Below are 13058 nucleotides of genomic sequence, written 5' to 3' on the forward strand. Positions count from 1 at the left end.
TTCTTTGGCAATGAATGTTTGTGGCTTACCCTCCTTGTGAAGGGTGTCAATGATTGTCTTCTGGACAACTGTCAGATCAGCAGTCTTCCCCATGATTGTGTAGCCTAGTGAACCAAACTGAGAGACCATTTTGAAGGCTCAGGAAACCTTTGCAGGTGTTTTGAATTGATTAGGTGAATGGCATGTCACCATATTCTAATTTTTTGAGATAGTGAATTGGTAGGTTTTTGTTAAATGTGAGCCAAAATCATCACAATTAAAAGAACCAAAGACTTAAACTACTTCAGTCTGTGTGCACTGAATTTATTTAATACACGAGTTTCAAAATTTGAGTTGAATTACTGAAATAAATGAACTTTTCCACGACATTCTAATTTATTGAGATGCACCTGTACATCCAAAACAACTACAATTTAAAATCAGGTTAAAATCACATTTGCAAAGACACACCAAACAATCTACCTGCTCAATTTTTAAATGAGCATTTAAAGAAATAAAAATGAACTGCAAGTTTATTAAATAAACCACACACAAAATAATAATAATAATAATAATAATAATACATATAATGGGTTTTTGTATGCAGAGTTTTCATGACACATCAACCAAATAAAAGAAATACATGAATCCAGTAAAATCTTCAAAATCAAATTGATCATTTTTTTTACTGAAATAATTGCATGTGTGTGTATTTAACCATTGACAACTTATGATCAATACTGTTGTAACAGTGACCTCTGATGGCAGGACATAGATATGTGTATATACAGTGTATATATGATTTAATATTGATCATGAGCAATAGTTTGCACAGGAAGGAACTAGTCTTGCTCATTTCAAATGTGATAATTGTAGGTATGTTTTATTAATTGATTAATTGTGCATTATTTTCATCAAATGAACTGACCTATTGTGTGTCTGTAACACTGTTCGGAATAGTATGGCATTAACAGTTATAAAATGTCCAACAGCAACAAACTTTAATGTTCAATTGTACTTTAATTAAAAACATATTTCAAAGCACTACAATATTTGCTAAGCTACTTGTAAAAGTTACAATTTAAAGTTGAAAGATACATAAAAAAAAAAATAAATAAAATTAAATTAAAAAAAAGTTGTCCAAGTCAGTCTGGACCCAGAATATCTCTTCAAATATTCAAGTATTTATTAAAATGTTCAATTAAATTATATGACCATTTATTTATTTTATTTAGCATTGGCTGGTTCTTAATAAGGACATTTAAATAAGGACATTTAACATTTACATTAAATTTCACCCTGACAATCTTACTTGAGATCATTATGATTTTTTTATATCATACATCATTTTAAACAACTCATAAATTAGATGCAAACAATCAGAATATTCTCTCTCAAAATAACAAATAATGACACTGAATCTATTAATAGTTGTCAGAAGCAACTCTTACAAAATCAAAAACTTACAAAAATCACCACAAGATGGAGTTGAGTTGCACACACATCCTTTGGCAGTAAACATTTAAACCGTTATAGGACAGTGTTTCACGTTTATTAAATTCACCATTACAACAGAAAAAGAACAAACCTGATACACACATGAATTTGAAATAGATTAGATGTAGAATTAATATAATAAATATTTTTGTATAAATAATAAAATAATCCCATTAACTTAGACTTAATTATCAGAATTCTTAATACAGAAAAATATTAAAAAATTGTATAAAAAGGGAAAAATAACATTAACTAAAATCTTACAAGATGTTATTCACATCAGGAGGGAAAATCAGCATGCATGTTTCAAATAGTTCTTCAGTATTTGAGGAATATCCAGACTGTCTATGGAGCTAATTTTGTTTTCCAGGGGAAGGAACTTTCGTACTGAAAGCCGCGTCTGAGACATCAGTGTTTTAGGACAAACTGTGTATAAAGAGGACTTAGTGTTAGAACCAATGACAGCATGTGAGAACAACACACACACACATACACATACAGCTTTGAAGCATTACTAGTGAGGATAAGATAAATGGTTTTCATAACTAAGCTAATGATATTTGCTCCACCCTTCTCCATCCCCTCACAGAAACCTGACATCAGAACATTTAAAGCAAAACAGTTCTTAGTTTTGAAATAGTGAGGTCACAAGTCACTGTATGACAGGTTTGATTTAATTAGTGAGGACGTTACAGAGGACAATTTGGTCCTCAAAAATACAGCAAAACAAGTGCACACATTTGTGTAAGCAAAGTCTCAGTTTAAGTCAGTTAACTCAGCGGCCATCTAAGTAACGTCCCCAAGCAGCTTTTTTCTATGTAGGAAATGGACACTGATCTATCCACCTTTTTCTTACTCTCCATGTTGTCATTGCGTCATCCGTCCTTTCGTTCTTCTGTTGCGGTGTTGTTCAATCATAAATCTAGATGTGAGAGCGCAGCCTGACGGAACTAAATAAGGACAATATATGGACAGCCGTTCCTTATTTATTAGAGGGTTGGGAGGACAATTTAAAGAAGTGGCCCCGGGTTACATGTACAACCATGAACCACACATATCCCTGAGCTCTATAAGGAAAGCATTCTACAGTACTCATTAAAACTTTCTTTACACCTGGTATTAAAATGCTCGGGTGATCCGATCTCATGTGGTCAGACGAGACCCTGGTTGCTTAAATGCATCTTCTGTGACCACTTAAATGCATCTCCTGTGACCACTTGTGCTCAGCACGTTATTTTATTAATATATTTTTTAGGCATTGATATATTAAAATTAGCCGAAATTTAAATTAGAATACCAATTTGCGTGCTTTCCAGTACACACAGTTGGCCTCTGTTGAACAGTCTGGCATAATAGCATTTAGAGACCACAAGAGGGCGATATATTATTTACTGAAGCACACACACACACACACACACACACACAGGATAAGCTGAAGCGTCACAGGAGATGGTAATCAAAAGTTACTAAAGTTTTGGCACTTCAAGAATTAACAAAGTGACGCTGATTAGTTTGCAGGTTAGTGAAACTGGTGTAACTGCGCAAACTGAACTATTAGAAATGGCGATGTTTATTATGCAATTTCTCTGTATGTAGCCTTGAATAGGTCATACTTCTAACTGAAAATACATTGTGTAGACTCTATGACAGATACATGTCAAAATATCATCCAGTGATGGCTAGAGTAAATAATCTTTGTCCTTTGATAATAATTTGGGTCGAATTTAAAGGAAAACTATGTTGTGCTCCGTGGGGCTTTAGAATGTTGACGCTGAGCGTTGGAGGTGTGTGTGTGTACCTTTGTAGAAAATAAAAAATTGTTTCTAATTTTAGAACGCGCCATGTCATCCACCAGATGCATCTGGTGTGCGGTCCCCTTTAATTTACCCTGCCGCTCACACTTTATTAAAGTTGTTTTGAGAAATATGTTTGAAAAGACAAAGACAGCAACTAGCAGCCCAATTTATATCTGAAAACAAATCCTGATATATATCGATAATCATCGGGAAAATCTTCTGATTATCGATGTGTGAAAAAGGCATCGATCCCAAGCCTACTGATTTCATGACGACATACATCAATCACTATGTCAGTGTGCTACTGCATAATAACAAAATGCAAAAATGTCATAAAGACAACGAATGAGTGAAAAAAACAGTTTCTCCCAGAAATTTAATCTAGCACAAACGCAACATTTAAAGCAGAATTATCTGTTATTTTAGTAGAATACCTGTGTCAGCTGAGCCTCGAGTGTGTGCTTGTCATCTGTGTCACTGTATGTTGATTTCAGACACAGTTTAGAAGGCTTGTGAAGTTCTCGTACTTGTATTCACTCTTTCAAATTTTCCGATCGGTCAGTTTCCTTTTAAAGCTGTATGTAACAGGTGTCATGAACAGTTTAAAATCTTGTTTTAGTGCAGCAGTTGATTGACAGGTGAGTGATGGTGCGTTACTGCTACCTGAGACGCATCAAGATGGCGTTTACACCCCAAATGCGATGTGGTCACTGGTCACATACGTTTTTAACTACCTCCGTGTGTGTTTTTGTGATCTGCACCGACCATTTGTCATCGGATCATCTGAATCACAATTTAATACCAGCTGTAAACAGGGTCTAAAATGACTGCAGCCTGAGCTAGCAAATGCTATAGAATGACTTCCGGCATAACATTGAATGTATGCCAAAATATTCCAGTGTGCCTATTGACTAAACAGTAAAACATTAGTCTTTTAGTCATGGATTTTATATCTGAAATCTGCCTGTAAAGCCTAAAACTTCCTACACATGTAATTATTATTTATTTATTTTATTTTATTTTAAATGTGTATCTCCTTTTCTCCTGGAGTCACTCAGCACACCCTGAATTTGAACTTGTGACTCAAGCAGTGGAAGTCAGCGTCAATCTCGCTGAGCTACCCAGGCCCCCATGTAATTGTTATTTAATTAAAGTCGGGATTTTTACTGCTTAATGAAAGCCCAAGTGAGTTATGTATATCTATGTCAGACAGCACAAACAGATCAAGCTAAATGTAAACAAGATCACTGAAACTGAGGTAAGATACAAACAGACATTTTCAGACATAGGTGTTTCGAAAATCAAAGTGTTCGTTCTGAGTTACTTTTGCTTAAATCTTTTCATTAAAAAGTGACTTTTTCTCACAGTCACTTGCCTGAGAGAGAGAACTGAGCTAAGTGTCTCTCTCACTTGCGCTCTCTCTCTTTCTCTCTCTCTATCTCTCTCTCTCTCTCTCTCTCCTTCTCTATCATAGTGGACACACACACACAGAGAGAGAGGGGGGAGCAAAGATGGTTCAAATTAAACTGATATGCTAGGTTTAAATGATTTTTAAATAGCAATCACACACACAGAATGTATTGCATGTATGCATGACTAGAGAGATCATGTGAATATGAAAACAAAGCCAGCTCCTTTTTTCATGTGAACATTTAACTTTATGCTAAGCTACAATGCTATTTCTAGCCCTTTTATATGCACCTGTTATCAGGCATGAATATATATATATATATACTGAAGAATATATGTGCTGAAGAAGTAATCCAAAGTATTTAGATTATACTACTGGTCTTGAGAAAACAAATGGAATATATTCATGAGATCAGGCTCATCAAATCAATTATATATTGTGTTTTATAGGTCATACTACATGAAAAAAAAATTATTTTGCAGGCTGGTCCAGCTAATGTGCATGAACGATCTAAAAACAATTCTCTATCAGTAAGGTGATTGGCTGTTGTTACTGTAAGGTGGGACTTCTATTTTGTTATGTTTTTGTTCATGTTCTCTAGAAGTGGTCTGTATCTTCCCCCTTATACTGTCTCTGGTGTGAATTTTAATGAACGATTAGTTGAAACCAGAGTGTAGACCGTTTACAATACATCCTTCGTTCAGAATTGATAATTAGTTGTCAGGACTTAAACAATAAAATCACTCTAGATAGCACTTATTTATAGACTTACCTCTGTCTTTGAGTAACAGCATCACTGCTTCATTCTGTCTGATGGTTTTATCAATGATTAAAGTTGGCAGATAAATGTTTGCTCCAAAGTCTATGAGCAGCTGAATGTATTCCAGTCCACATCCGTATCTGAGACACATCTCCAGCACAGTCTTGGGTTGTTTCATCCTGCTCAGCATCTTCTCCTCAGTACAGTTATAGTCTGGGCTCGCTCCATACTGCAGCAACAGTTTGAAACAATCCAGATGCCCATAAACAGCAGAAATATAGAGTGGTCCTCGGCAGGAGGTAGAGTTTGTGGCCCAGTCGGGCATCTTTGTTTTGACGTCGACTTCAGCGCCGTGTTGCAAGAGCTCCCTCAGGATATCCACATCACCCTCTCGGGCCGCAGTGAGCACGGGGGAGCAATTGTTATATGGGCTGCCATTCGGGTTCGCTCCAGCTTTTAATAAAGCCACAACACAGTCAAGATGTTTGGCGCTAACAGCTGTGAAGAGTGGTGTCTGGGCTTTCACATCGAGGCAGTCCACCTCGGCCCCATGAACCAGCAGAAGCTCCAGACAGCGAAGATGACCCTGAGCCGCGGCTGTGCGCAATGGAGTGACCGGGATGCCCCAACCGCTGCGGTGATTGATGCATCTCCTGAACTCATCCTGAGAGAGAAGATCCATGAGGAGTTTGTCATCATCATTGAAGACGGCTTGATTGAGCTGCTGACAGAAGTTGGTGTCTTCCTCCTCATCCTCTTTGGGTTGAAGAAGAGAGAAGATCTTCGAGATGTCCATCAAACTCATGCTGCTGGACTTATCCAAAAGCATTCTTCAACACAACTCCTCAAGATTTCATTTGAGCAAATAGTGCAGAAAGAAAGAAAGAAAGAAAGAAAGAGAAAAAGAAAAAGAAAGTTCCTCAGAGCCAAATCCTTCAAACAAACAAAAAGGGAAACTGGTTAATAACAGCGTAGTGGGGGGTCACATGACACCATGCAAGGGGAAGATGTGTGAGTGGTGAGCTCTGTGCACTTTGCTAAATTTTTTATTATTTTCATGTTATAATCTGGTGAATTTTGATACACCCAGTTACACATTTGCTCTCTGATGCAAAACATGGCAAAGAAGTCAAAATCCTCGGGCTCTGGAGACATTAAAAGACACTTACATGTTCAGGACCCGACAGACCTACAGACCAGGGACTTGATTTGGATGGAGCGGCGGGAGAGGAGATCCAGCGTCAGTTGTCCAACATGTCAGTGATGTTGACGATGATTCTTGCTGACTTGAAGGATCTCGCTGTAATACGTCGATCGATTATGGCAATGGAAACAAAATTCTCTGAGCTAGTTACAAGAGTGACTGATGTTGATAGACAAATCGATTTTTTGGAATCTTCGGAGAGGGAATTAACCGCTAATCCGCCCGTGACCAAAATTGATTTGGAACATCTCCTTGAAAAGCTTGAATATCTTGAGAATAGAAGCCGCAGGAATAATGTTCGAATTGTTGGAATTCCTGAACATGAGGAGGGCAGAGATATGGTGAAATTCCTAGACGAGTTTTTCCCGAGTCTGCTCAACATAACAGGCCACAAGCTGGAAATCGAGCGAGCTCACAGATTTGCTGAGGGAGATAGGCCCTGATCGATTCTGGCCAGATTTCTGAGATCATCCGATAAAGATCTTGTGTTGCGCCAGGCGAGGAGCAAAGGGAAACTTTCTTGGAAGAACCATAATATTTTCTTGTTCCCAGACTTTACGAACTCGATAAGGGAGAAACGCGATCACAAATTTGTGAGGCAAAATTGTGCAATCCGATGGCAAATTTGTCGTGGGGGCTCGTGGGCATTCATGGACCTTTTGAGTTTAGAGGGATTGTCGCCGGTTGGCACTTTCGTGCACGGGGTTAATTCGCACGTTTTTTTTTTCTGTTTGTTTTGTTCGGGGGGAAGTTTGGGGTTTGATTGTTTCACTAATGGGGAATGTGGTCTGTATAATTTTGTTTTTGACACACAATTAATTTTATCTACTATATCAAAATGTCAAGTGTTAATATGAGTGTACTATCTCTCTCCACATGGAATGTAAATGGATTGGGGCACCCCATAAAAAGAAGGAAGGTTATTACTTTTCTTAAATGTAAGAAATATGATACAGTGTTTCTTCAAGAAACACATCTCTCCCCCGCGGGAAGCTGAAAAATTTGGTAAGATATGGGAGGACATATTTTTTTTTAGTGCTGGCTCAAGTAAGAGCAAGGTAGTTATTATATTGATTAATAAACATCTACATTTCAAATGTCTCAAACAGATTAAAGATAAATTAGGGAGAGTCATTATTGTTTTAGCTTAAATTCAAGGGCAAAGGTTGATTTTGGCTAATATTTACACACCTAACGCTGATGATCAGGGCTTTTTTATAGATCTTGAAGGGATGTTGCAAACTGCTGGCACCCCTCATGATATAATATTGGGAGGAGACTTTAATCTTTTGATGGACTCAGTCCTTGATCACAGTGAAGCAAAAGTGTGTAAACCCCCTAGAGCAACATTGACGCTTCACAGCATGTGTAAAAAGCTTGTTCTTACGGATATTTGGAGACTTTTGAACCCATCTGGTAGGGACTATACATTATTTTCATCAGTCCATCAGATTTATTCTAGAATAGATTTTTTTTTTTATATCCAAATCCCTCATTTCATCTGTTGTGGATTGCTCAATTGGAAACATTTTAGTCTCAGATCACGCCCTGGTGAGTTTAGAGGTGATGCCACATATAGAGAAAAATAAATCATATAGTTGGCACCTTAATGTATCCCTTTTTCAAAATCCTGATTTCCAACAAATGTTAAAGACTGAAATCAATGTTTATATGGAGACCAACTGGTCCTCAGTATCCTCTGTGGGCGTGGCTTGGGAGGCACTTAAGGCGGTTCTTAGGGATCGGATCATACAGTATGCCTCATTCATCAAAAAATCCAAAGCACGAGAACTCGTGGAGTTGGAAGGAAATATTAAAAGTGCCGAGGCAGAGCTGAAGTGCTGTATGTCAGCTGATGGCCTCAGAGAATTGACCCGATTGAAATATAGATATAATACTATTTTGTCGCGGAAAGTGGAGTTTTGGTTATTCAGGGCAAGACAGTCATACAAAGCAGGGAAGCTTTTGGCTAGATATATAAAGCAGAGAGAGTCTCTTTCTATTATTCTCTCAGTGAAATCTGCTGGTGGTGACATTTTTACCTCAGCCACATATTAATAATGCCTTTAAAGTATTCTATATTGATCTTTATAGTTCCACGTCTTTATCTACTGATGAAGATATTAGAAACTTTGTGGAACCATTAGATCTTCCTAAACTAGCAAAAAAACGATGATTTGTATTCCAAAATGTAACTACCTGCAACAATCTCTCCCTGTTGATGTCCCCCTCTCTTATTTCAAGCAATTTGATAGCATAGCAAAGTCCTTCATTTGGAATGGTAAACGTCCCAGATTGCATTTTAATAAGTTACATAGGCCGATAGACAAAGGTGGGCTAGGCCTACCCAAGATTTTGTTTTATTACTATGCGTTCAGTCTCAGACATTTGGCTCATTGGTCACTTCCACCTGAGAGAGCCAGTTCTTGCCCCTATTTCGTCATTACAAAGCATCTCTATCAAACTAATCGGAAAAGTTAAGTTACACCCCGTTATTTTGCATTTACACTCGGTATGGACTAAAGGGTCCAGATTGTTTAAATTGGACACTTATTTAAATGTTGCCTCGAGCATATGGCAGAACCCAAGATTGTGTATTGGCAAGTCCCCTTTCTGCTGGGCAGAGTGGATTGTGAGGGGGGTTGCTACACTCGGTGACCTATATGAAACTGGAGTGTTGAGATCGTTTGAAAACTTGGTCCAAAATTTTGGGATCCCCAGACCTCAGTTTTATAGGTATTTACAACTGTGCCACCTGCTTTGTACTATTTTTGGGAATAGCACACACCCCTAAGAAGGCAGATGCTTTGGGAGAGGTGATTGCAGCTTTTGGAAAAGGTCATGAAGCATCAGTTTACTACTCCCTGTTAATTCAGTGTATGGGCGACGGAGCCTTAACTTCTCTCAAGAGAGTATGGGAGAAAGATTTCAACTTGGCATTGGAGGAAGGAGTGTTTTGATTCTTAAAAACGTTAAGTCTGCATCTAGAGATGCAAAAGTGCGTCTTATACAATTCAAAATTTTGCATAGATTTTATTGGACCCCCTCTAGACTGTATAGGCTTGGTTTTAAAGACACACCCACCTGCTGGAGATGCCAGTCGGAGGATGGAGACATGGCCTATGTTTTTTGGTGGTGTGTCGAGATCCAGAAATTCTGGTCGAAGGTTCAGAATTTTGTGTGCGACGTGGTGGGCACTCGGGTTTCGTTTTGCCCCAGACTTTGTGTTCTGGGTCGATGGGACAGTCATCGATGTGGGGGATGGCCATATAGAGAACTGGGTTCTGACCTGTGTGATGATTGCCAGGCAGGTTATTTTGAGGGGTTGGAGGTCATCTGGTGCGCCCCCATATCCGGAGTGGTGCACGGAGGTGGGGAGGGTGGCAGCTTATGAGGAGGTGTCATCGGGAAGACTGGGTGGCTTGGAAATGTTTATACGGAAATGGGGCAGGTATTTGGAGTTTTTGGAGGGCTCTCGGGTGGGGTGTGGAGAGAGTAGTGTAATATAGTTAGTATGATAATTATGTGTGTGTATGTATGTATGTATGTGTATATATATATATGTGTATGTATTTATGTTTGTGTATATATATATATATATATATATATATGTATACTTTTTTTATATATGTATATATATGTGTCTGTTTGATTTTTATTTCTATAGATTTACTTATGTTTGACCGCAGGGTTGTTTTTTGGGGGGCGGGGTTGGGGAGGGGGGTTGTGGTGTTTAAATGTTGGTTTTATATATATATATATATATATATATATATATATATATATATATATATATATATATATATATATATATATATATATATTAATAGACATATTAAACACGTATCTGACAGCTTTCCCTTACCTGACATTTATGAAAAATATTATTCATCAATATTCTTTAGTTTGGAGGACATAATCTTTTTAAATTTAGATGTTTGAAGCCATTTTATTACATTCATAAAAATAGGTTTTTGAAACCAGCTTACAAATCCACCACTAGAGAAAACACAAATCTGTGTAATTTAAGTTTTGACTCAAAACCAGGTTGTTACTGAGTATTGCCCTTGTGACAACTATCCCCGGTCTTCCTTATATATTGTCTGCTTAAGTAAAGTCACAGTCTACCAAATGCAACAGAAATGTGCATTTAAAACAGACACAAGTCAATTTCTGAATAGCCACATACCTAACAGTCCTGTCTAAAAAATTTTTTTAAAAAACACTGCTTTCACTGCTTTAGTGAACACATTTAGCCAACAAATATTATATTTAATAAATTACATACATTTATGACATTTAAAACACACATGACAACAGTAAAAATGTGACAACATGCCCCAAACTGACTTTCATGAAAGATACCTATCATGAAACCACAAGCGCTAGAACAACAACAAAAAAAAAATAATTGTGTAAATTTACTTTAATTTGTTTAATTCACAAAAATTATTCTAATGTAAGAGGTTTTTGAACCAAGTGTTTGAAACCAACATACAAAACCACTGCTACAGAAAACACACATTGCCCAATTGGACTTTTACCTCAAATCTTAAAGTCAGTGAGATATAGCACTTCCCGTCTGACAACTAGTTCCGGTCTCGGTCTCCCTATAATATTTTAAGTATAGTCACCATCTATGAACTTCCACCATTAACAACATATTAATCAGTTAGTGTTGCTGTAAATAATTCTGAAGCAGAATGTTTTCATTGGTGAGTATTGTAACAAACACTACTCATCAATGGAAGTCCCGTGGCCCTTTAAACAACACTTTATCCACTTCTCTTGTTTATAATGCTGTTTCAATACACTGATATTTTTGATAGTGTAATTGTTACATACCTATAAAGAGTGTGCCGTATCCAGTGAGAGAAACTCCAGCGCTGACTCTCAGTGTGACACAGACAGACCTCAACAGACACAGAGAGGCTAAATTTAGGCCACAAATGGATCAGCCCATACTTCCATTCTTGGAGGGCCAGGGATGCAGTTATAATTAGAAAAGTGATAGACCTGACAAACTCACACACAACACGAGCTGTTAGTGGCAGACTGGTATGTGACTGATATTTCATATCCACTGAGAACTTTTGTCAAATGACAGTACTGAAACCAGTGCAAATGTGATGACTATAATCTCAGGCTGTAAACACTGTAAGTGTCAGATTGAAGTATATTTACTGCTGTCTGTGAAGCAAATTCAGATGTTTCTCTTTTTTCACAATGCTTTAAATAAAAAACATAAGTCAAGTCAGTGTGGATGCTCATATGTTGCAGCTGTTGAGCTGTCAGTCACTACAGATGACGACAGATGGTTTGAGTTCTCCTGTAGTGCCTGTGTGTCTTCTTTAAATGTGTGGGTCTGGGAGGTCTTTCTTGTGTTTTCTTACTGTCTTGTAGTTGGAAGAATTTCTAAACTCTATTTCTCAACAAACTCATACTGAGCTACAGCATCTATAAATCAATGGTTCATACATGACATACAGCACAGTAATTAACACTTATGAAATAATTAAAAAAATCTACAAATCAGTATGATCAAATGGTGTTGCTTTGTGAATTCTTTGTTTTGTTTTTGAAGTATTTTAAAGAAAACAACTGAAAACTGAATTTACTGTTATTCAACCATTCAATTATATCTCAATATCTGTCAGCCTGTTGACAATATTCAGTATATATTTCAATCATTGTTTATTTGTTCAGAAATGACATAAAAGTGATTTTAAATAATAATTTTTAATTCAACCTAACAGCCATTGAAGAAAAGTAGATTCAAAATGTACAATTAAATAAAAGTCTAATTAAAGATAATGGTTTTTTTTTCTCTAAATAAACACAAGGAAGAATGTTGGAACCCAGGCAACCTGAATAGCTATTATATTATATTATATTATATTATATTATATTATATTATATTATATTATATTATATTATATTATGCAATAGTAAAATATTTCTATCCAAAATTCTTGACTTTCACAAGTTAATTTAAAAAAAAACCTTATTTCACATAAAGAAAGACCTTTGAGATTTTGCATTTGTAGCTTGCTAGCCTGCTTGGCATTGCTTATTCTTATACATTCATCGTTTTATCCATTTTACAGCATGCTTCGGGTTTTTCCACTTTTCAACTGTTTCAACTGCGTATTTAACCACGCTCACCCGTTTTCTCTCTTTTTTCTTTTCCTGCTTGTCTACATCTCGTGTCTCGACTGCATGCATTCGTTTTCTCCACTGTGTTTTACACGGATTATTGCATCAATCTCAAACATCTGCTGATTAGGAACCACATCGAACCATATCGATCTAAAATCCTCGCTGCTCAAAAACAACCATAACAACAAACAATTGCGGTAAGTCATGGCATCTGCTCATGTTATTTCTTCCTGCATTGCATGCCACATATTT

At 37.0% G+C, this 13058-nt stretch overlaps 2 protein-coding genes across 5 annotated transcripts in view; one reads left to right on the plus strand and one right to left on the minus strand.

Annotated features, from left to right (window-relative positions):
* msnb (moesin b) overlaps nucleotides 1-13058 on the plus strand; it is a 98808-nt gene that overhangs the window by 35679 nt on the left and 50071 nt on the right. The window lies entirely within an intron of this gene.
* Nucleotides 483-11556, minus strand: asb12b (ankyrin repeat and SOCS box-containing 12b). 4 transcript variants are annotated; one of them, XM_051650594.1, is made up of 3 exons: nucleotides 11493-11556; nucleotides 5456-6376; nucleotides 483-1902 (listed from the first exon to the last, which is right to left on the minus strand). In XM_051650594.1, exons 2-3 carry the CDS (start codon nucleotides 6270-6272, stop codon nucleotides 1769-1771), a joined length of 951 nt encoding a protein of 316 aa, XP_051506554.1. In that variant the 5' UTR covers nucleotides 6273-6376; nucleotides 11493-11556; the 3' UTR covers nucleotides 483-1768. The 4 variants fall into 4 exon arrangements, with proteins under 4 accessions (XP_051506554.1, XP_051506551.1, XP_051506550.1 ...); XM_051650591.1 differs by having other exon boundaries at nucleotides 5456-6743; nucleotides 11493-11542; XM_051650590.1 differs by lacking the exon at nucleotides 11493-11556 and adding an exon at nucleotides 11192-11474 and having other exon boundaries at nucleotides 5456-6743.

The sequence above is a fragment of the Myxocyprinus asiaticus genome, chromosome 22, assembly GCF_019703515.2.
Source record: "Myxocyprinus asiaticus isolate MX2 ecotype Aquarium Trade chromosome 22, UBuf_Myxa_2, whole genome shotgun sequence".
NCBI lineage: Eukaryota > Metazoa > Chordata > Actinopteri > Cypriniformes > Catostomidae > Myxocyprinus > Myxocyprinus asiaticus.

Excerpts from the sequence above, each read along its gene's own strand:
- asb12b (XM_051650594.1), bottom strand. The coding sequence starts at position 6,272 with ATGCTTTTGGATAAGTCCAGCAGCATGAGTTTGATGGACATCTCGAAG. Across the intron at positions 1,903-5,455 it reads GCTGTTACTCAAAGACAGAG|TTTGTCCTAAAACACTGATG; the intron begins GTAAGTCTATAA and ends CTTTATACACAG.